Source organism: Podarcis tiliguerta (assembly GCF_965153285.1).
Source record: "Podarcis tiliguerta genome assembly, chromosome: 13".
Lineage (NCBI taxonomy): Eukaryota > Metazoa > Chordata > Lepidosauria > Squamata > Lacertidae > Podarcis > Podarcis tiliguerta.
Window position 1 is genome coordinate 12597334 of NC_139546.1, and position 23746 is coordinate 12621079.

General features: G+C 49.5%; 1 protein-coding gene across 2 annotated transcripts in view; it reads left to right on the plus strand.

The window, feature by feature from the left end:
- KIF18B (kinesin family member 18B) overlaps positions 1-18791 on the plus strand; it is a 33817-nt gene extending 15026 nt beyond the window's left edge. For both annotated transcript variants that reach the window (XM_083407634.1, XM_083407633.1), the window contains 12 exons: positions 1082-1192; positions 2994-3191; positions 4961-5137; positions 5259-5333; positions 7023-7138; positions 9784-9898; positions 10959-11074; positions 11933-12159; positions 13343-13904; positions 14937-15041; positions 16432-16523; positions 17703-18791. In XM_083407634.1, the coding sequence (XP_083263760.1) occupies positions 1082-1192; positions 2994-3191; positions 4961-5137; positions 5259-5333; positions 7023-7138; positions 9784-9898; positions 10959-11074; positions 11933-12159; positions 13343-13904; positions 14937-15041; positions 16432-16523; positions 17703-17740 (1932 nt within the window). In that variant the 3' untranslated portion in view covers positions 17741-18791. The remainder of the gene's footprint in view (positions 1-1081; positions 1193-2993; positions 3192-4960; positions 5138-5258; positions 5334-7022; positions 7139-9783; positions 9899-10958; positions 11075-11932; positions 12160-13342; positions 13905-14936; positions 15042-16431; positions 16524-17702) is intronic.
- Positions 18792-23746: the final 4955 nt, after the last annotated feature.

Consider the following 23746-nt stretch of genomic DNA (forward strand, 5'->3'; position numbering starts at 1 on the left):
CTCCAGCGGGAAGCTAAACGGTGTTTCCGTGCACTGCTCTGGTTCGCCAGAAGCGGCTTAGTCATGCTGGCCACATGACCCGGAAGAACTGTCTGCGGACAAAGGTCGGCTCCCTCGGCCAGTAAAGCGAGATGAGCGCCGCAACCCCAGAGTCGTTCACGACTGGACTTAACTGTCAGGGGTCCTTTACCTTTACCTTTTTATATATGTACAGTGGTACCTCAGGTTAAGAACTTAATTCACTCCAGTGGTCTGTTCTTAACCTGAAGCACCACTTTAGCTAATGGGGGCTGCCGCTTGAGCACGATTTCTGTTCTCATCCTGAAGCAAAGTTCTTAACCCGAGGTAATATTTCTGGGTTAGCGGAGTCTGTAACCTGAACCGTATGTAACCTGAAGCGCATGTAACCCAAGGTACCACTGTAATGTAATTAAAGAGCCCATCGCTTGCTTAAGGCATTTCTCCTGCTGTGGTGGGAACATGAAGGGGAAGTTACTATTTGTGGCTGCGGCACGTGCTTTTCTCAACAGTCTCTCTCTCTGCTGGCCTGTGACTTTTTATTTGTTTTAATCCTTTATTGAAATTCATAGATATCATACAGTATCTTAAATCCACACATACAAAGAAAAAAATAACCTTACATAAATTTACAGTTAAATATTAAATTACTCTTTCCGCATACAGTGGTGCCTCGCAAGACGAAAAGAATCCGTTCCGTGAGTCTCTTCGTCCAGCGGTTTTTTCGTCTTGCGAAGCAACCCCATTAGCGGATTAGCGCTATTAGCGGTTTAGCGGCTATTAAAGGCTTAAGGGATTAGCGGATTAGCTGCTAAAAGGCTCTTAGCAGCTTAGCGCCTTAGAAAAAGGGGGTGAGGAGCGGGGAAAAACCCCCAGGAATCGCAAGACATTTTCGTCTTGCAAAGCAAGCCCATAGAGAAATTTGTGCTGTGAAGCACCTCCAAAATGGAAAACCCTTTCGTCTAGCGGGTTTTCCGTCTTGCGAGGCATTCGTCTTGCGGGGCACCACTGTATTTTCTAACTAAACAGTCTCTTTTTCTCTCTGCTGGCCTGTGACTTTTAGCCAAAATCGGCAGGCCAACTCCTGGAGATGCTGAGGCGAGGAAATCTGAACCGTACACAGCACCCCACAGACATTAACGCCACCTCTTCGCGCTCCCATGCAGTCTTCCAGGTAAGTGTGACAGAGATTGTTAGGGACCATACGCAACTGTTAGGTACCGCTCCAGCGGGAAGGTAAACGGCGTTTCCGTGCGCTGCTCTGGTTCGCCAAAAGCGGCTTAGTCATGCTGGCCACATGACCCGGAAGCTGTACGCCGGCTCCCTCGGCCAATAAAGCGAGATGAGCGCCGCAACCCCAGAGTCGGCCATGACTGGACCTAATGGTCAGGGGTCCCTTTACCTTTAAAACAGGGACAATACAGATATATCAGCAGTTAAAAATATTAAGTTAAATCTTAAATCTCTAAAACATAACGTGAAATTGTCATTTAAGGCCTTAGTCATTATGGTAGCACAGCTTGTTCCCTAAGTTTTATGGCAGTTGCACAGAGTTTGGCCACCCTTAGCGTGATCTCTAGATCCTTGTCCTCTACCAGGGATTTTAGACATTGAAGTTCGGACCCATTTGGAGATTTTTGTATAGCAGGGGTGATAAATGCTGAGCGTCTATCCCTGTAGAAACGACAGCGTAACAAGGCATGAGAGACAGTTTCTACCTCCATCTAGCCACAGGGGCAGACTCGTTCCGCGTATGGTTTACCCTCGAATCTGCCCTGCAGTAAGGCAGATGGCAGCACGTTGAATCTAGCGAGGGTAAACGACCGTCTGTATTTAGATATTTGTAATTTTGACAGCTATATTGCTGAGGTGAACCCTCTCGAAGCCTTGAATCATGAGGTCTGTTGCCCTATGTGTGGCTTCCTGGAGATATTTTGTCTTGCCGCTGTGGAAAATGGAGGTTAGACCAGATGGATCCTTGATCCAATCTGTGTTCTTGTGGGGTAGGTAAAAAGGTAAAGGACCCCTAGAGGGTTAAGTCCAGTCAAAGGCGACTCTGGGGTTGCGGCGCTCATCTTGCTTTCAGGCCAAGGGAGCCGGTGTTTGTCCGCAGACAGCTTTTCAGATCATGTGGCCAGCATGACCAAACCGCTTCTGGCGCAACGGGACACCGTGATGGAAACCAGAGCGCCTGGAAAATCCGTTTACCTTCCTGCCACAGCAGTACCTATTAATCTACTTGCACCGGTGTGCTTTCGAACTGCATTAAAAACTTCCCGACAACAGGACTGCCTTCAGGTGTTGTGTAGTTCTCCATTTCCTTGACATCTGATAGGAATGTTAGAATTCCTGGTCCATGATTGCAATCATGGGGTTTTTTGCCTTTCACATGACGTTATAGGTTTTGACTCCACAGAGTGGGAAGTGACGGAAACAGGATGTTTGTGTTACTGTGTTCCGTGAAGTGGGGCTATTGTCCTTTGTTCTTTTTCTCTTTGCTGTCTGATGCTAGAGAGAGAGGGAGCCATGTTGTAGTGTTCCGTGTGTGTTTATATGTAAATAAAATGGATTAGCCAAAATGCTGAGTTCTGTCACATGTGATGCGCAAACTGCGGATCCCTAAGTGTGCTGGTGTCAGTTGGCATCGGTCGCTGTGATGCTCGGGGTGAAGAAAGCTTTTGAAGCTCCTGAACGAAAGACCAGGGTCCTACTCGAGTGTAGGCTGAACTCCGACAAGGAGGGCGTTCCACTACCTAGAAGGCCCTCTGCCTGGTTCCCTGTAACTTCACTTCTCAATGTCCAGGCCAAACAATGAAGGTGGAGATGCTCCTTCAGGTATACAGGGCCAAGACTGTTTAGGGCTTTAAAGGTCAGCACCAATGCAGATTCAACTGGCTGTCTCCAGTTCTGCTTTTCAGGAAGTTCAGTGCTCTTCCACCCACACCAAGGGATGCAGCACTTTTTAACTTTTTCAGATCCATGTGAAGCAACGGGATCGCGTTGTGGGCATCACCCGGGACCTTCGGGTGGCCAAGATGAGTCTGATCGACTTGGCGGGCTCCGAGCGGGCCTCTGCCACCAAGGCCAAAGGGGAGCGCCGCCGCGAGGGGGCCAACATCAACCGCTCCTTGCTGGCTCTCATCAACGTCATTAACAGCCTGGCTGATGCCAAGGTAACGCCTTTGCTACTTCTTCCTGCCCCTGGGTTTAGACTTCTGTCGTCTGCCCCTAGGGTTACTGTTCAGGGACATCCTTGGCCATTGTTAAAGGGCATCTGAGTTCACTCAGTGACAGTCATTCCCGCGTATATATTTTTATATAATAAAGTGTGCATGCAAAAATGCTTTGAAGGCTTTCAGCATAATAAATCTGATAGCGTTATCCAGACTGGTAGAGGCTTGGAAATGTGAAGCATGATCCGGGGCGGGTGAAGAGTGTATATTGTCTGCTTTCATAAAGAAATAATGCCGTGTTGTAACATCCCCTCTAATTCTTCCATCCCTTACTTGTTCTCATAAAGTGTTTCCTGCACACAAACGTTTTGCCGAAACCATGGAAAATTCAGCTGCTGAAAAGCGGCATCCTTTCCACCCCCTGTTATATCTCAGCTTCACCACAAGGGGGTGAAGTTGTAAGACTAATACCGTATTTTTCACTCGATAACACGCACCTAACCATAACACGCACATAGTTTTTAGAGGAGGAAAACAAGAAAAAAAAATCTGAATGAAACAGTGGATGTATCATTTTTGTGCTTCATGCTGTGGCCACAGACATGTTATTTGACGGTGAGTTTGGGGTAGCCCAATGCAAAAATCCTGAGAATCCATGTGGATCTGTGCTTTGTAACCACGTTTTTGCACTATTGCAGCCCCAGGCAACAGTGGGTGTGTGATTTTTTTGGTGCAGGCTGTAGCCATGGACATGCTATGTGATCTGATGGTGAATTTGGGGTGACCCAATGCAAAGATCCTGAGGATCCATGTGGATCCGTGCTTTGTAACCACATTTTAAGTGGGGAGGGAAGGAAAAACATAGAAGGGACAAGGAGCACGAGAGGGGTGTGCGGAGAAGCAGCTGGCTAAGAATGCAGGAGAGGGGTTTAACGGGAGGGAGGAAAGGAAGGCAAAAGCCCCCCACCCCACCCATCCAAGCTAGCCCCCCCCCCTCTCTCCCACCTGCATGTTTTCCGGCTGCCTGTAATGCTTCCCTGGACGCAGCAGCAGCAGCACCGGAGCATGGAGAGGAATTAGAAGGAAGGACGCTATCCTTTCCTTTCCCCTCTGCTTGCCAGGAGGGGAGGGGAGGGGATTTCCTGCTTTTTGTTCTGTTTGAGCAAACAGCAACCAAAACAGAAGAGGGTGGGCAGTAAGACCCTGAGGCAGAATGCTGGAAAGCAGCAGCTTCCTCTTTTCAGGTTTCCCTCCTCCCGTGACAGCGCAATATGATTTTTGCCTGATTTTTGCCCCTGCACTCGGGACAGTCGGCTCCAGGGACCACACATTCGCTCAATAACACGCACAGACATTTCCCCTTACTTTTTAGGAGAAAAAATCTGCGTCTTATAGAGGGAAATATTCTGCATAGAATCACAGAATTGTAGAGTTGGAAGGGACCCTGTGGATCATCTAGTCCAACCCCCTGCAATGTAGGAATATGAGACCTGCAGGTATAGGGCAGGGTATGAATTTTAATGAATAATAATAATGCAGCTGTCCCTCACGGGGATCAAACCTGCAACCCTGGCATTATCGGCACCAGGTATGTTTCCTCGGATGTAAGACCCGCTGTCTTCACTGGGACTTACCTCCAGGTAGGCGTGCGCATGGGACTGTAGCCGCAGTAGCCACAGAAGAATTAAAAGGGAATTGTGGGTATTTTCCTGTGGGAACGTGATTTTTATAAACCCAATTTTTGTCTCTGCTTCCCTTTTGGCCCACAGGGCAAAAAGCCTCACATTCCATACCGGGACAGCAAGCTTACCCGCCTCCTAAAGGATTCTATCGGTGGGAACTGCCGGACCATAATGATAGCCGCCATTAGTCCCTCTGCGCTTTCCTACGAGGACACCTACAACACCCTAAAGTATGCCAACCGAGCTAAAGAGATCAAACTCCTAGTAGGTATCGGAGAAAGCCAACCTCTTAAATCAGGCCGGAATTGCAACTTGTGCAAAAATGCAACGGCCTACCTCTGTTCCCCATCTCAAAGTTACCTGCTTTCTGTGCTTTGTCCCGCAGATGAAAAGCAACGTGGTCAGTGTGGATTGCCATATCAGCCAATACGCAGCGGTTTGTGAGCAGCTGAAAGCAGAGGTAAGCAGACCCTTTTCCCTTTGGGTGGGAACCTGAGGAAGGGCGGGGGGTCGTCGTATAATGAAGCCTTCTTCACAGGGGATATGGTAGCCCATAGCTACTAGTCATGTTGACTTACCGTATTTTTCGTTCTATAGGACGCACTTTTTCCCCTCCAAAAATTAAGGGGAAATGTGTGTGCGTCCTATGTAGCGAATGCAGGCTCCTTGGCTTCAGTGATAGCCTCCGAAGCGCAGAGGGAGCGCTCTGGAGGCTTCACGTTGCTTTCGCTGAAGCCTGGAGAGCGAGAGGGGTCGGTGTGCTCCGAAGGCTTCAGGCAGCTATCCTGCGCGAGTTCCCGTTGCGCTCAGGAGGCTTCGGGTTCATTTTGCTGAAGCCGGGGAGCAAGACTCTCCTGGCTTCAGCAGAGAGGGAGAGCTGCACAGCGCCCCTTCAGCGAAGCAGGAGGAGAAATGGAAGGGGCTCCGTTTCTCCTGAGGCTTTGCTGAAGGGGCACTGAGCAGAGAGGGGGAGAATTTTATTTTCTTGTTCTCCCCCTCTAAAACAAGGTGTGTCCTATGGTCGGGTGCGTCCTATAGAGCGAAAAATACGGTGCGTAACCTCCAGCATTAGCCAACAGCCCTGGCCAGTGGGGCATTTTTGAATTGCTAGACAAGGTATGCAATCCCTCTGTCTGGTTAAAAGTTTCACCACAGTGCCAAGGAGCTCAAAACTATGCTGTGTGGCAGTCCAGCTGTCGATTCTTGCTGTCTACCTGCAAACCGATGCTTTGCAGTTGCTTTCTCTCCCCCACTCTCTGTTAGCATTGCCATAGACCAAGCTTTTTGGGGACCCAGCGGCCTGTGCCGGATTACCAGATTGGCAGAGCAGGTCCCTCATGCCTTTTAAGGGTCCTGCAACAATGGATCAAAATTAATATTGATTTGATCTTGAAAGAAAATGGCAATCAAGCTTTCTTAGTTCAGTGTTTTCCCCTACAGTATTCACACGGGGATGGGCAAGAGAGGTTTCGACTGCCGTGGGGCCTTCGCACGGTTTAATCCGGCACTGCCAGAGGCCTAGTTAGAAATCTAGAAAACTGGTGTTGCCACCAGAAAATACACCCTTTACAGAAGAAAAAAGTGGTGAGTCTCAGTAAGCAACAGGAAAACACCTGAGCGCAGCCCCAAACAAGTGAAAGACAGGCAAAAAACACCCACTCAAAAGCCGTAAAACTTTATTTATTCTTTTGCGGAAGAGCAGGTGTCAGGAGGGTTGTATGAGGGTGCCGACAGGTGCCGTGTTGGAGACCCCAGATACAAATGTTCCCTTCAGGCCAAGTTCCACACGTGAAGGTCCGTAGAAAGTCATTCAGGACAACACTGTAAACAATTAAAAACATTGGCAGGATTTTTTTTTAAAAACCACTTGCAATGTGACAGGAACTATGGTGATAACCGATTTTTAAAGAAAATATGGAGAACAATATATGATGCAGCTGGAAAAGAGTAACCATGGAACCCATGGAGGGGTGAAGGGAAGTCTAGGGATTCAGAGAATCCTATTTGTATAGGATTATGATTTACATGTGAATGCAAATGTTAAATGGAAAATCGAAACCATGGTTGGTTTTTGATACAGGCAGTACACTGCGATCTTGGGAACTTTGCCCTGTGTGCAAAATAAATAATTCTTTTTTATGCCTTTCAGGTGGCCGAATTAAGAGGGCGGCTCCAAGCTTATGAGGAAAATGTCCCAGAGGTTAGACCCCACCGTGTACCGGCTGTTCTGACTCCTTCCAGACCTGGCCAGGATGAGCTTCTCAGGTAGGTCTGCTGTGTCTTACTACACAGGAAGCATTGGAGGCGATACCTGCAAGAAGCCTGTGCAAAGTGAGGCATTTAAAGCTGAAATCTAGCCAGTCATGGACCCCAGGATTTGAAGGATCTGTTTCAGCCCGAAGGCCTCCTTCCAGCCTCTTCTTTTCCTTCCCTAAAAACCTAGGCTTCTATTTTTTCTAAGATATTCAGAGACATGCAGTGCTTAAATTTTCCTTTTTCTTTTTTTTTTACCACAGCAACCATGAGAAATTTGCCTCTATTTAGAAAATAGATTCTCAAGTGTTGTGGGATTCACTGTCAGAGGGCTTTGTCCACAATAATAATTTATAAACAATTTATATCCTGCCCATCTGGCTGGGTTTCCCCAGCCACCCTGGGTGGTTTACAACATATATAAAAACACAACAAAACATCAAACATTTAAAGAAAACAAAATATCCTATCCAAGCAGCAAACAGACCAATAAATCAATAGAAACCAACAATAACAATAATAACACAATAATAAACAGTTTATAGTCATGCCGAAAGTAAAATAAAATGCCCGCATCCACACCATGCTGAGAGCTATAGTTTGTTTAGGGTGCTGAGAGTTGTTCGAAGGACCCCACTCCCCGCACGGAACTACAATTCCCAGATTTCCCTGGGAAGTGGAGTTGATTGTTAAACCGCTCTGAGAGGCAAGGGAGGGTCTCCAAACAACTCTTTCTTCACCCTTAACAAACTACAGTTCCCAGAATTCTTTGAAGGAAGCCGCAAGTGTTTAAAGTGGCATAACAGGGCTTTCAATGCATGCTGTGTGAACGTCTAGTGTTAGCTTACTTGTATCGCTGGGGCAGAGCCGGATTTAGGTTTGATGAGGCCCTAAATTACTGAAGGTAATGGGGCCCTTTATATGTCTAGCTGTGGTTTGTCAACAACAAATTGTCACAGTTCTTTTGTGTTGAATATATGCAATATGGTAATTTATGGACCTAATAGGTATCTAAAGCCATTTGCCCATAACAAAATATGTATTTTATCAAAGTAATTGTTGAACTGAAATACAATTAAAAAGAAGTGTAGTAATAGTGAAATACAATTACGATGAAGTATAAAGGTAAAGGTACCCCTGCCCATACGGGCCAGTCTTGACAGACTCTACGGTTGTGCGCTCATCTCACTCTATAGGCTGGGAGCCAGCGCTGTCCACAGACACTTCCAGGTCACGTGGCCAGTGTGACGAAACTGCTCTAGCGAACCGGCACCAGAGCAGCACACGGAAACGCTGTTTACCTTCCCGCTAGAAAGCGGTACCTATTTATCTACTTGCACTTAAGGGTGCTTTCGAACTGCTAGGTTGGCAGGCACTGGGACCGAATGACGGGAGCTCACCCCGCCGCGGGGATTCGAACTGCCAACCATGAGATCCGCAAGTCCTAGGCGGAGGTTTTACCCACAGTGCTACCCGTGTCCCTATGAAGTACAGTGGTGCCTCGCAAGACGAAAAGAATCCGTTCTGCGAGTCTCTTCATCTTGCAGTTTTTTTCATCTTGCGAAGCAAGCCCATTAGCGGATTAGCGCTATTAGCGGTTTAGCAGCTATTAGCGACTATTAAAGGCTTAAGGGATTAGCAGATTAGCTGCTAAAAGGCTATTAGCGGCTATTAAAGACTTAAGGGATTAGCGGATTAGCTGCTAAAAGGCTATTAGCGGCTTAGATCAGCTGATAAGCGGCTTAGATCAGCTCTTAAGCAGCTTAGCGATCAGCTGTTAAGCGGTTTAGCGAACAGCTGTTAAGCGGCTTAGGGGCTTGGGGAAAAGGGGGGGAGGGAAAAAAAACCCCAGGAATCGCAAGGCATTTTCGTCTTGCGAAGCAAGCCCATAGCAAATTCGTCCTGCAAAGCACCTCCAAAACGGAAAACCCTTTCGTCTAGCGGGTTTTCCGTCTTGCGAGGCATTCGTCTTGCGGGGCACCACTGTATATTACTAGTGAAATAATTATTAAGCCCTAACTTAAAATGATTTTTTATTCGTAACAAACTTAATAATGCAGACACATTGGCATTTGGCAATAACAAAAGTTCCTTTAGAAACACAATTTACAAAGACTCATAATCTAGTCTCTAGAAACTTGCTATAAAATGAAATAGTAATAGCAAACCAGTGGTATTTTAGGGAGCAGGCTAGCAGGCGGGGCCTACTACCTACATTATAGGAACCGGCACGACACAAAGCACTGTTGCTGTATGTGGGTTTTATCTTATTTGTTTTTTATCTTATATTTTGGAAATGTACATCCAGGTTTTTTCCCCCCTTTAAATTTTTTGGGAGCCCTCAAGTGAGTGGGGCCCTAAGCTGTAGCTTGCTTAGCTTATATGTAAATCTGGCACTGCACTGGGGTAAGGAGAGAGGTACAGATTGTTTAATTGCCTACCCAGGGCGGGAGTGGGCCATGGACGAGAATAAAACCGGCTGAGAGCTGGCGTCATGTCTAGGAGCCCAAGCTATGAAACAGGACATCCTTGGTTTGAATTTCACCCCCTCTCCAGACTTTCTCAGACTGAGCAAGGCTTTGCCCCCAGAAGGTTAGACCAGATGTCCTTTGGGTTTCCTACCAGCGCTTGACACCCCACTCCTTCACTTGGTACAGGTCAAAGGAGGCTTGTTCCGACTGCGAAGCCCCTGATAAGGGCGATGGCGAGACAGAGCTGTTGAAACCGAATGATGGCACCTCTTGTTCAGGAAAAAGCAGCACAGCAGAGCAGGTAAGGGCCAGGAAGTTTGTGGGATGGGCATTGAGGTCAGGAGATCTCAGCACGTGGATCGTTTTTCCTGAGGCTTTTCCACCCAGAGATCCGCTCAGTATCTGCAGTGCCTCTCTTGAAGATTCACACGTGGTGCTTCTTATAACTGACCGCTGAGACCGTTTCTCGGCTAATCCTGGAGCATCCCACAGAGATTGCCCCACGAGGCAGCGAGTGGATTTGTGGGTGCTTTGATCAGCACCCTGAGGGTGCTCTTTTCTCATCCGCACCCAGGGGAATTGGGAGCCTTGCATGACATCACAGCAGCTCATCCAATTGTGTGTTGTTTCTTAAAAATAAATAAATTTATTTATTTGGTTTTTCAGATTAAACTTTTACAATCACATATCCAACATACAACCTAAAAGCCAAGATTCCAAAGAATCTCCTGGAATTCCCTCTCCCCCTTTGTGGGTCCTATTGCTAATCATATCCTCCTGCATCTTTTATGATAATCCAAATCTTTTACATCTCCATTATGTCCAAAATTCACCTTTAAACTACAATCGGTTATTCAGATCGTCCAATTGTCAGGTGGGCATGTTGCACGCAATGGGCAGAATATAGCATCTGGTATCTATTATACCGGATATGCGGTATAATGGGACGCAGGTGACGCTGTGGGTTAAACCACAGACCCTAGGGCTTGCCGATCAGAAGGTTGGCGTTTCAAATCCCCGCGATGGGGTGAGCTCCCGTTGCTCGGTCCCTGCTCCTGCCAACCTTGCAGTTCGAAAGCACGTCAAAGTACAAGTAGATAAATAGGTACCACTCCGGCGGGAAGGTAAACGGCGTTTCCGTGCACTGCTCTGGTTCGCCAGAAGCGGCTTAGTCATGCTGGCCACATGACCCGGAAGCTGTACACCGGCTCCCTCGGCCAATAAAGCAAGATGAGCACCGCAACCCCAGAGTCGGCCACGACTGGACCTAATGGTCAGGGGTCCCTTTACCTATATATTATACAAATTTTACACCAGCATAACCCCCCCCCCAACACACACCTTTTTGCTGTGTTTGATAGATTCAAGAACTGGGGGGGAACCCCAGCTGCTGTGGCACAGAGTCCTCAGATCCAGCTGAGAAACAGGAGAAGCTGAATGCTCGGTTGCAAGGAATGGATAAAAAGCAGCTGATGAGGTGAGTCTACGTCTTTCCACCCGATCCAGGGAGAGTGAGGTCCTCTTATCCTGCCATCTCATGCAGGTTTAAGCACATATCAGGTTGACAGTCAAATTGATGTCACAGACATTTCATTCTTTACAAAATACAGTGGTACCTCGGGTTACAAACACTTCGGGTTACAGACTCCGCTAACCCGGAAGTAGTATCTCAGGTTAAGAACTTTACTTCAGGACGAGAACAGAAATCGCGTGCCAGCAGCAGCGGGAGGCCCCATTAGCTAAAGTGGTACCTCAGGTTAAGAACGGTTTCAGGTTAAGAACGGACCTCCAGAACAAACTAAGTTTGTAACCAGAGGTACCACTGTACAGTGGTACCTCAGGTTACATACGCTTCAGGTTACAGACACTTCAGGTTACAGACTCCGCTAACCCAGAAATAGTACTTCAGGTTAAGAACTTTACCTCAGGATGAGAACAGAAATTGTGCTCTGGTGGTGCGGCGGCAGCGGGAGGCCCCATTAGCTAAAGTGGTGCTTCAGGTTAAGAACAGTTTCAGGTTAAGAACGGACCTCCAGAACGAAGTAAGTTCTTAACCCGAGGTACCACTGTACTGCTTATCTGCAGGGTGGGGAAGGAGCCATGCCGATTCCTTTCTGCTCTTTTGCAGCGTACACAACATACATTCAAAGTACGTGACTTCCCCCACTTGAATCCTGGGACCTGGGACCTTTCGCTCTGTGAAAGGCAAACTACAGTTCCCCAGGATTCTTTGGGGAAAGCCATGTGATTTAATCGTACGTTGCACACACAGCCTTTGCTCCCGTCTCTCCCATTGTGATCACGTGGTGATTTTCGATCTTTCATACTGTCTCAGGCTGGTAACGTCAATCTTGCACGTGGCACAAAGGCAGTATGCCCTTCTGAAAGCTGCCAACCTCCTCACCCCAGATACGAGGGTCGACATTGAAAGCCTGGGCAGCTTGGTGTCGGGAGAGGCCTGCGAGGTCCCAGAAGTTTCCGCTGTAAAGGAGCAAGTTGGGGAACTGGATGTGGCTACTCAAGGCAGCCTGGAGTCAGAAGTGCAGCAGCTCGTGGATAATGGTGATTCTTGGGGTGGGGGTGGGGGGGACGACAGCATTGAAATTTATTTTAATTTTATTTATTTGTTGGATTCATATACAGCCCTATACCCGGAGGTCTCAGGGCGGTTCGCAGAACAAAATGAGAATATAAAACCACAAAATATATCATCAAAATAAAAACAATAACCGCCACAACCACATTTTAAAAGGGCATAGGATCAAATCGACCAAAGACCTGGTTAAAAAGGAATGTTTTTGCCTGGCGCCTAAAGGTGTATAGTGAAGGCGCCAGGCGAACTTCCCTGGGGAGAGCATTCCACAGAAGGGGAGCCGCTGCAGAGAAGGCCCCGTTCTCATGTTGCCACCCTCTGAACCTCTTCAGGAGGAGGCCTGCAAAGAAGGGCCTCAGAAGATGATCTCAGGGTCTGGGTAGGTTCATATGGAAAGGGGCGGTCCTTGAGGTGTTGCGGTCATGAACCATTTTAAGGTTTTATGGGTCAAAACCAGCACTTTCAATTGGACCCAGAAACTAATTGGTAGCCAGTGCAGTCAGATCAGAAATAGCAGTGAATGGGTTTGGCTGAGTACAGAGTTCCCCCATTGGCTGACTAAAGGGTTAACTGAGTGAAGGGTTTCCCCATTGGCTGACTAAAGGGTTAACTGAGTGAAGGGTTTCCCCATTGGCTGACTGGCGGGTTGGCTGAGTGAAGGGTTCCCCCATTGGCTGACTGGGTGGTTGGCTGAGTGAAGGGTTCCCCCATTGGCTGACTAGGGGGTTGGCTGAATGAAGGGTTCCCCCATTGGCTGACTGAGGGGTTAGCTGAGTGAAGGGTTCCCCCATTGGCTGACTGGGGGGTTGGCTGAGTGAAGGGTTCCCCCATTGGCTGAGTGCAGGGTTGCCCCATTGGCTGACTGGGGGGTTGGCTGAGTGAAGGGTTCCCCCATTGGCTGACTGGGGGGTTGGCTGAGTGCAGGGTTCCCCCATTGGCTGACTGGGGGGTTGGCTGAGTGCAGGGTTCCCCCATTGGCTGACTGGGGGGTTGGCTGAGTGAAGGGTTCCCCCATTGGCTGACTGGGGGGGGGGTTGGCTGAGTGAAGGGTTCCCCCATTGGCTGATTTGTCCACTCTCCCGGGTCCATGCCCTTGGGTGTTCGTCTCTCTTAGGCTGCCAGTTTTCATTGCTCTCTGCCTCTCTGTCGCAGCTGCCCTCCCGCCTTCCCTTCCTGCAGCCGAGTGTGTCGATCCAACGGGCGGTCCTGGGGTCTTGCCCGCTTCACCAGAGAGGGGCCCAATGCCAGGCGCAACTTTCAAGACCCCACACCTCCCAACAAAGAAGCGAAGGAAGTCAGCAGAGAGCCCACCGCTGTCCGAAAGGAGTTCCCCTTCCACCCCCAAGGGGCGGGCCAAGCGTCGGCGGAAGAATCCCCTCTCCCCACAGCAAGTGGGCTCCCTGAAGGAATGGGCTGCTTTCCCTCAGGCTGACTGCACCAGTACTCCTCTCGTGGATAAAGCCAGGCCTTCTAGTCCGTACAGTCTCCGCCCGCTGCCATGCTGCCCTTTGACAGTTACAAAGACCCGTAGGCCTCTGGGCACCTCAGCCGCCCAGAATTGCTCCACACCAGCTCCGCCGAGGGGCCTGAACACCACCTTCGACCTCTGTGAGGTTCCCTGCCCTCCTGACGTGAAACCCAGCGCTCCTGAATGCCCTGCCTGGGAGAGTGTCCAGCACCTCTCTAACCACCAGGGGGCACCTTTCATACCCAGGTGGGTGCCTCTGAGCTGCAAGGCCCTCTGGTATTTCCTTCCCTTTGCAGAGGTTTGGCCCAGGGGGCCTCAGACACAAACTGTGCCAATACTTGCGGCTCCCAGTTGAAAGCGTAGGGGGCAGTCTCTGCCAAGCAGCAGGGAAGAATCCTACGACAGTTACTCCCTCCACTCTTACAATCTAAGTCAAAAAGCCATGGCACAAAAGGAAAAAGCAATGGGGAGGGTGGAGGAAAAGGATTACACTCAGATAACCAATTCCTGATGTTACCAGGCTCTTCTAACGACCAAGTTGGGTGGAAATGGGCTGCTTGTAGTTCAGAAAGGGGAAAAAACAGGCCTGTGTGGCCTTTTGATAACCCAAACGTCCTGGAAATGACTTTTATACAGCCAAAAGTTGCTATGCTTACAGAGCAGGGCCTCAGCCTTCTGCGCCCTAGCAGGAATCTACTTGTCACCCTTGCTGTGGTGGTTAAGGCTCTCCGTGGCCTAACTGGTACCATCACCTCCAGAGGAGATGGTCCTGCTACTCTTCCTCACAGAGAGTTGCTTCTACAATCATTTTAAGCTGGGGAAATTGGGAAGGAAAGCATGAGCCCAGCTGTTAAATGCAGCACAGGGTGTTTCCCATTTCCCAGCAAAGTCCCCAAAAAACAGTTGAGACCTGTCTGCATTGCCTGAAAGTTCCTGGCCTTTAAGACAGCCTTGCAAATAGTTACTAGCCTGCAAGCATTTTTGCTAGCCGTTTGGGTTTGTACATTAGCTGCAGATGAGGGCCAGAGCGCTCCGCTCCCCTGTTCCTCTGCCAGTCTGCTCACTCGCCTCCATTCAGTTCTTTGTCGCCAGGCAAATATTTAAGTGCAAGGCCACTTTAAGAGGCGTGGACCTTTTTTTGGCAGCCAATCCCTGCCTTTGTCCCGTATCTCTTGGCGAATTACAGGTGACCAGTTTCCTTGGGGTGAGAAGGGGGGTGGGCAGCCAAACCATCCTGGAGGATGTGCTTCTTGCATTTAACTCCTGCAATCCTTTCAGTTCCAGGGCGTCCATGCCAGTGTTCACCATGAAGGGCTCCTCCATTCCTCGATCGTCCTCCTTAGCCTCCAAAGCCTCAACGCAAAAGAGGAGGCACACCACAAAGTAAGCTCACTCTCCTCTTCAATAGGCTTGTCCTGGGAACACAGCTATGTCCTCCTGGCCCTGACTGAGGTCATCAAAACAATATTGATTTTACCATGGCAGTGCCAGGTTAGGGATCCCTGCCTTCAAGGCTGCCAAACCTACTTACATATATCGGTGAGAAGATGATCCCTGCCCTCAGGCTCCCAGCCCAAAGAGGCACGATACAAAAGGAAAAGGGGGCTGGGAGGGAGGAGGAAAAAGCTCAGACGCTAATTCTAAGCAGTCGGTCCCTTACTTTTCTTGCCCTGATCTGGCGACAGTGATCCATGTGACGGTCACCTCCAGGCTTGATTATTGTAACTCGTTCTATGCGGGGCTGCCCTTGAAGCTGACCCAGAAACTCCAGCGGGTGCAGAATGCCGCGGCGAGGCTTCTTACGGGGTCCTTGCCGCGGGATCACATTCATCCTGTGCTTTACCAGCTGCACTGGCTCCCGGTGGAGTACAGGATCAGGTTTAAGGTGCTGGTTTTGACCTTTAAAGCCCTATGCGGCCTAGGACCCACGTACCTACAGGACCGCCTCTCCTGGTATGCCCAGCGGAGGACCTTAAGGTTCACAACTGACAACACTTTGGAGGTCCCAAGTCGCAAGGTGGTTAGATTGGTCTCAGCTAGGGCCAGGGCCTTTTCAGTACTGGCCCCGACTTGGTGGAACGCTGTGTCTCAAGACATTAGGGCCCTGCGGAACTTGACATTTTAAACATTTTAAATTGCATTTTAACCCGTATTTTAAATTGTTTCCCCCCCCCCCCAATTATGTTTTTGTTGTAATTTTACTGGAGTTAGCCGCCCTGAGCCCGGCTATGGCCAGGGAGGGCGGGGTATAAATAAAATTTATTATTATTATTTATTATTATTAAAGGTGAAGGTACCCCTGCCCATACGGGCCAGTCTTGACAGACTCTAGGCTTGTGCGCCCATCTCACTCAAGAGGCCAGGGGCCAGCGCTGTCCGGAGACACTTCCGGGTCACGTGGCCAGCGTGACAAAGCTGCATCTGGCGAGCCAGCGCAGCACACGGCAACACCGTTTACCTTCCCGCCAGTAAGCGGTCCCTATTTATCTACTTGCACCCGGGGGTGCTTTCGAACTGCTAGGTTGGCAGGCGCTGGGACCGAGCAACGGGAGCGCACCCCACCGCGGGGATTCGAACCGCCGACCTTTCAATCGACAAGCCCTAGGCGCTGAGGCTTTTACCCACAGTGCCACCCGCGTCCCATTTATTATTATTAGAGGGCTTTTAATGAGGAGCAGGAACGGTGTGGGGGGGAATTGGAGTTGAATGTTGCTGGCCTTTCTGCAGGGCTGCTGGAGAAGACTTGCAACCCAATCTCTCTCCCTCTTTTTAGCCCCGCCTCCTACTCGCAGGGTGCGCCACGCAGCCGCATTGCCAGGCTTCAGGGAACGTCACTCAAGTCTTCGCGGGTCACGAGCGCCCCAGGTAAGCTGGGTCCGGCTAATAGTAGTGCAAGATCTCCGGTGTCTCTGCCCATATCCTCCCATACAGTTAAGCCCGCAGAGCTCTGATTGTGAAGAGAACAGGGCTAGGGAATGCTTAAGGGGAAGAGCAGGCAGGAGAAGATTGGGAGGTGGGGAGATGCTGGAAGCTGAAGAGGTAAGAGGGTTTAGTGAGCAGGAGGAGTCTGGCAGAGAGCAGTCCAGAGGCAGAAGCAGAGGCTGGAGAGGAAGAAGGCCGAGAAGCGGAAATGAGGTACCGTATTTTTCGCTCCATAAGGCGCTCCTGACCATAAGGTGCACCTACTTTGGGGGAGGGGTTAAAAAAAATATGCGGCTCTTGGGGGCTTTTGCGGGAGGTGGGGGAAGTGAGAGAGCCTCGCTCTGTCCCTTCCCCCACCTCTCGCAAAAGCCAGGGATAGCTGCGCGAAGCCTCCCCAGGCTCTCCGCTCCCCTGCAGAGGCTTCCCGGGCTACCCCAGAACTGCTTGTGGGGCTGGCGGGGGAAGCCCAGGTCCCCCCCCCCCCAGCCCCAGGGACCACACATTTGCCCCATAAGACGCACAGACATTTCCCCTTAGATTTTAAGAGGAAAAAGGTGCGTATTATGGAGCGAAAAATACAGTAGGCTGCTGAAGACTCACAGGTGTCTCCCCACCCCTGCTGTGACCAGCTTCCATCTCCCTTTGTCTACCAGAACCAGAAGAGGCATGAAGAGAGCAGAGGAGAAGTTAGCTCCATGCAGGCACAGTCTCCGATTGCGTAGGGAAAAACCCTGGAGAGAAGGGGACTTAGGCAGCTGTAGAGAGGTGCTTCGTGGGGGCAAGACCTGCCAAAGATGAGCTGCTGGGCTCATTAGGCCTGAAACGCCTGCGCAGGTCTATTTTTGCTAACGAAGAGTTACCTCCAACTCGCTCAGGGTTCCTGCTAGCTCGCTACTGTCAGTCGGATAGGGCGAATGAGGCCCTGCCTTTCCTACCTTAGTTAGCTCCTACCTGCCTGCCTTCTTATTTACGTACAACCAGTCAAGGGGTGGCTCTGACTTTCATTGGCTGTGGCTCCACCTATGGTTGGTCTCCCTGCCTTCCGCCTCCCAGTCCCATTGGGCACGAGTCAATTGTGGATTTACCCGGCAACTCCCCTCCTAATCTGGGCTCTCCCTACAGGACAACCCTCTGGCAATCCTGCATGGAAATGGCGCTAGGAAGATTCCGTCGCTCCTGAAGGATTGTACCCCATCTTCAGTTGTGTTGTATTCTATAAAGATGAAAATCCTCATTGTCCACTCTTTGGTCCCTCAGCATCTGCTGGCGGTATATTATCCTGTATATTTAACATAATATATATATTAAAAAACAAAAGCAGGAAAAGATATATAGATATTCCTGCTTTTTTATATAGCTTAGGGTTTTTTAAAAAAAAAATTACCATAAAAAGCTTTAATAAAATATATGATATATATAGAGAGAGAGAGATGTAGAACAATCAAATATAAATTTATTTTTTAACATCGTATCAAATATTACTTATGTCCTATTCTGGTTCGTCAGTTCTCACTTGTTTGTAATTCCATAAATTCACAAAATTCCAAATGAATGAATTATACATTTGCCCATTACCCTACACTTTATTCTTCCGAAACGTCATAAAGTTTGGCTAATGAAATGTTTATTTTCCTGTTCCCCCACACACCAGCAATATTTGTAAATTTTAAAGCACGTCCCATATCCTCATCACCCAATCCCTTAATGAAGGTGGTTCTCCCCCCCCCCTTTTCTTTTGTGACTAATTGTCATCTCTGTATCGACATAGAAAACCCATGATTTTGCATTACCAAATAAAATAACTACCAAGTCAAATGGTGATTTCTCCTCATCACATGTACTTTCTTTTGAATAGCAGGTGATTTTTTTCTTGTGCTTTCTGACCCTGTCTCCTATATAAAGATGCCTTGTCACAAGGGCAAACAAAGTTAACCTCAACAAATATAGTAACACGGAAGTGGACATTTCTCACTGGCTGCTCCAGTGTTGGAGAGCATTCTCCTTGCTGAAATAAGAATAGGCCCCATCAGTATTGGCATGCCGCCGGCTTGTGAAGACGCTCCAGTTTAGCCAATCCTTTCCCTGACTTGAAGCTCTTGCTCTATTTACTTGTAATTGCCGTTTTTACCCTTTTATTTGTTGTGCTGTTTTTATGGGCTCCTTTTATTGTTGCATTTCAATTGTGGGTAAAATAAACACATTAACTCAAAATAATGCTTTGATGAAACTGCTTTGATGTGTATTATGCACTCTTATATTTTTGTCACCAGTTTTTATACAGTCGTACTTTGGATCCCGAACGCCTTGCAGCTCGAACGTTTTGACTCCCAAACACCGCAAGCCCAAAGTGAGTGTTCTGGTTTGCAAACGTTCTTTGGAATCTGAACATCCTCCGTGGCTTCCGATTGAGTGCAGGACGCTCCTGCAGCCAATCGGAAGCCGCACCTTGGTTGTCAAACATTTTTGGAAGTCAAACAGACTTCCGGAACAGATTCTGTTCGACAACCAAGGTACGACTGTACTCGTAAACCAAAGCCATCCTGACAATCAAGCATATAAATAGATGATTATAATAGCAAGTGTGTGGTCACAGCAAACTAGAGCCACAGTTGCGAGGCCTGCTTCCTCGGGAGTAAATCCTGCTGTGTTCAACGGCACATGTTCCTTCAGGACTGCAGCCTGATTTCTTGATGGGTTACTGTAGCACACTGGGAAACAAAGGACAGCTCGAGGGACTGTGACAGCCTTGCTCGGAAGCTCAGTGAGATATGACTTTAGGGCTTTGCCAAATACAGAAGTGGAAAGGAGGAGGACTGTGAGCTCTGACGTTTGGAGCTGGGTCCTGGAGAACTCAGTGTCTTGCTGGCCCTTTCCTGGTGAATAGTAAGAGGGGAATGGGTGGGGAAACAAAGGGAATATTGGGGCACTGTGAAATACAGTCGTACCTCCGCTTACGTATCCCTCTGGATACGTAAAGTTTGGGATGCGGACATGGCAAACCCGGAAGCCTTTTTCCAGGTTTCGCCATGTGCAGAAGTGCTCCTCCAGTTGTGAATTCCTGTGGCCGAACCTCCAAAACGGATTCCATTTGCAACCGGAGGAAAAGGTAAAGAGACCCCTGACCATTAGGTCCAGTCGCGGCCGACTCTGGGGTTGCGGTGCTCATCTCGCTTTATTGGCCGAGGGAGGCGGCGTACAGCTTCCGGGCCATGTGGCCAGCATGGCTAAGCTGCTTCTGGTGAACCAGAGCAGCGCATGGAAACGCCGTTTACCTTCCCACCGGAGCGGTACCTATTTATCTACTTGCACTTGCACTTTGACGTGCTTTCAAACTGCTAGGTGGGCAGGAGCTGGGACCGAACAATGGGAGCTCACCCCGTCGCGGGGATTTGAACCGCCGACCTTCTGATCGGCAAGCCCTAGGCTCTGTGGTTTAACCCACAGCACCACCCGTGTCCCGAGGTATCACTATATTATTATTGGATGACAAATGCCACTCTATCCTGCTTTGGTCAGACCACACCTGGGATATTGTGTCTGGTTCTGGGCATCCCCATTGAAGAAGGCTATTGACAAGTTGGAACATGTGCAGAGGAGGGCAGCCAAGATAATTAAGGGTCTGGAAACCAAGTCTTATGGGGGATGGTTGAGGGAGTTGGGCATGTTTAGCCTGGAAAAGAAGAGACTGAGAGGAGATGATAGCCATCTTCAAACATCTACAGAGCTGTCACATGGAGGATGGAGCAAGCTTGTTTTCTCTGGAGGCGGGCCCCCAAACCAACAGCTTTCAAGTTACAAGGAAGGAGATTCCAACTGAACATCAGGAAGAACTTTCTGATAGTAAGAGCTGTTCGACTGTGGAACAACAGGCTCCCTCGGAAGATGACGGACTCTCCTTCCTTGGAGGTTTTTAAGCAGAGGTTGGGTGGCCACCTGCCACGGATGATCTAGTTGAGATTCCTGCATTGCGAGGGGTTGGACTAGATGACTCTTGGGGTCCCTTCCAACTCTGCAGTTCTATGATAAGGCTATGAGTGGCCTACCTCCACTTTCGGAGGCAGTACGTGTCTGAATACCAGCGGCTGGGAACTGCAGGTGGCTATGCTCAGGTCTTGCTCAAGAGGCTTCCCACAAGCATCTATCTGGTTGGCTACTGTGAGACCAGGATGCTTGGCTTGGTGGGCCACTGCTGTGACCCAGCAGGTCTCTTCATACACTCAAATCGCCCAAATTCGTGATTTACTTATGGGAAGTAAAGGTACCCCTGCCCGTACGGGCCAGTCGTGTCCGACTCTAGGGTTGTGCTCCCATCTCACTCAAGAGGCCGGGGGCCAGCGCTGTCCGGAGACACTCCCGGGTCACGTGGCCAGCATGACGAAGCTGCTCTGGCGAGCCAGCACCAGCACAGCACACGGAGACGCCGTTTACCTTCCCGCTATAAAGCGGTACCTATTTATCTACTTGCACTTAAGGGTGCTTTCGAACTGCTAGGTGGGCAGGAGCTGGGACCGAAAGACGGGAGCTCACCCCGCCGCGGGGATTCGAACCGCTGACCATGCGATCGGCAAGCCCTAGGCACTGATGTTTTACCCACAGCGCCACCCGCGTCCCTGTCTTATGGGAAAGGAATCCCTTAAACCGGCCTTCAAAAGACGTGTTTTTAGAAAGCCAAGCCATCTGACGCAAGGGGAACGTTGGGCCTGAGAGAGCCCTGCAATCCAATCTGCACATTGTCCTGAGCGCAGCAAGCAGTTCAAATCGCACCGGGTTCCTGACGCAAACTCTTCTGACAGCCCATCGTCCATCTTTGGCTAGCCCCAGGAGCGGTGAAAAGATCTGTATCTGAACATTCTCCCTCTGGGGAGATGTTACCCCCCCCCTTCCCAACACACACACTCCTGCCCCGCTTCCTGACCTAGTTTAGAATAGAGCTTGTCTTGTCAAGAAAACTGGCCGCAGATGGGGCCCGGCTTGGCATTCTTAGAGGCAGAAAGATTATAATTAAAACTCCCAAACTCCCTTTGAGTAGGTGCCTCTCATTAGGAAGTGATGGGAAGCAGAAAGTCCAATTTTGTATCCGCTCGCTAAAGCGACGGGCATGTTTCTATCCCCCCTCCCCCCGATAATTTTCCACCTTTGATCTCGTCTTGCGTAGGTGCTGTGGAGCAAAGAATATTCAGGGGAGATTTAGCTGAGATTCTTGCCGGTCACCCCAAAGACCTCTTTCCCCTTCCCAGCCCTCGTTCTTAATATGCTCCCGCTCTTCTTCTTCACATGCCAGGCCTCGCCTCGCTCAAGTGCAAAGCCGTCACCTCAGAGATAACAAGCCTGGTGAAGCAGAAGAGGGGGACGTCCGTCTCGGTTCAGGCCTCCACCTACCTGTTCGCAGTCTGGGAGCGTTGCAGGGATGCAATTAAACACCACACAGCTCTGTGTGGTCGAGCAGAGAGGGGGGGAGGGGGGGAGACCTGTTTGTGCTCTGGAGAAGTCTGATTTATTAGTGAAACGCAGGTGCGAGCCAGGACTTTCAGGTCTGGTTGAGTTCGGTGCTTCGTTCTCTCAGTGAAATTGATTGATTCCCCCCACCCCCAATAAAAGGGTTGACGTGGTATAAACTGGGGAGACCTGTTTTTAAACCCTTGCTCAGCCATGAACCTCCCCAGGAGACCTCGGACCCTTAGTTATCTCTCTGCCTAATATTATCACCTCACAAGGTTGTTATGAGGATAAAATGGGAGTTTGACGATGGGCATAGCTAGGATTTATATTAGAGGGGGGCAGGACACCATCCTCTGTCTGGCTGTGTATAGCAGATTTGGAATAATAATAATATTTTTTAATGTATACCCCGCCCATCTGGCGCAGTTTCTCCAGCCACTCTGGGCGGCTCCCGATCAAGTGTTAAAAACAATACAGCACCAAGCATTAAAAACTTCCCTAAACAGGGCTGCCTTCAGATGTCTTCAAAAAGTCAAGTAGTTGTTTATTACCTGGTTGCACCAGAAGCAGTTTAGTCATGCTGGCCACATGACCCGGAAGCCGTCTGTGGACAAACGCCGGCTCCCTCAGCCTGAAAGCGAGATGAACATTGCAACCCCATAGTCGCCTTTGACCGGACTTAACCATCCGGGGTCCTTTACCCTTTTACCTTGCATCTGAACATGCCAAGACATCTGAGCAGAGGAAGAGCCAATGGCCCATCTAGTCCAGCGTCGTGTTGTCACAGCGGCCAGCCCGATGCCTGAGATAAATGCTCAAGCAGGACTCCTACACAAGAGCACGCTCCACTCCTCCAGTTTCCAGCCCCTGGAATTCAGAAGTCCATGGAGGCAGAGCACAGCCATCACAGTGAGTAGCCATGGCCAGCTTTGTCCTCCATGAATCTGTCCAATCCTCTTTTAGACCCATCCAAGTTGGTGATCTTGGGTGCCCTGCTCGGCATAGTTTATAGCTTCTCTGAATTCTTCAAGCCCCTTCGCCACGGCAAGGCAGTGAACCATGAAGGGACAGCAGCCACGAAATTAAGAGACGCCTGCTTCTCGGGAGGAAAGCAATGACCAACCTAGACAGCATCTTAAAAAGTAGAGACATCACCTTGCCAACAAAGGTCCATATAGTAAAAGCTATGGTTTTCCCAGTAGTGATGTATGGAAGTGAGAGCTGGACCATAAAGAAGGCTGATCGCCGAAGAATTGATGCTTTTGAATTATGGTGCTGGAGGAGACTCTTGAGAGGCCCATGGACTGCAAGAAGATCCAACCTATCCATTCTGAAGGAAATCAGCCCTGAGTGCTCACTGGAAGGACAGATCCTGAAGCTGAGGCTCCAATACTTTGGCCACTTCATGAGAAGAGAAGACTCCCTGGAAAAGACCCTGATGTTGGGAAAGATGGAGGGCACAAGGAGAAGGGGACGACAGAGGACGAGATGGTTGGATAGTGTCCTCGAAGCTACAAAAATGAGTCTGCCCAAACTGCGGGAGGCAGTGGAAGACAGGAGTGCCTGGCGTGCTCTGGTCCATGGGGTCACGAAGAGTCGGACACGACTAAATGACTAAACAACAACAACAAGTTGGTGATCATCCCTGCCTCCTGTGGGAGTGAGGATGCGCTCCTGCGCTGCATGCTCCCAACAGTTGTTTGGGCAAAGTGCTTCCTCGGGCATCC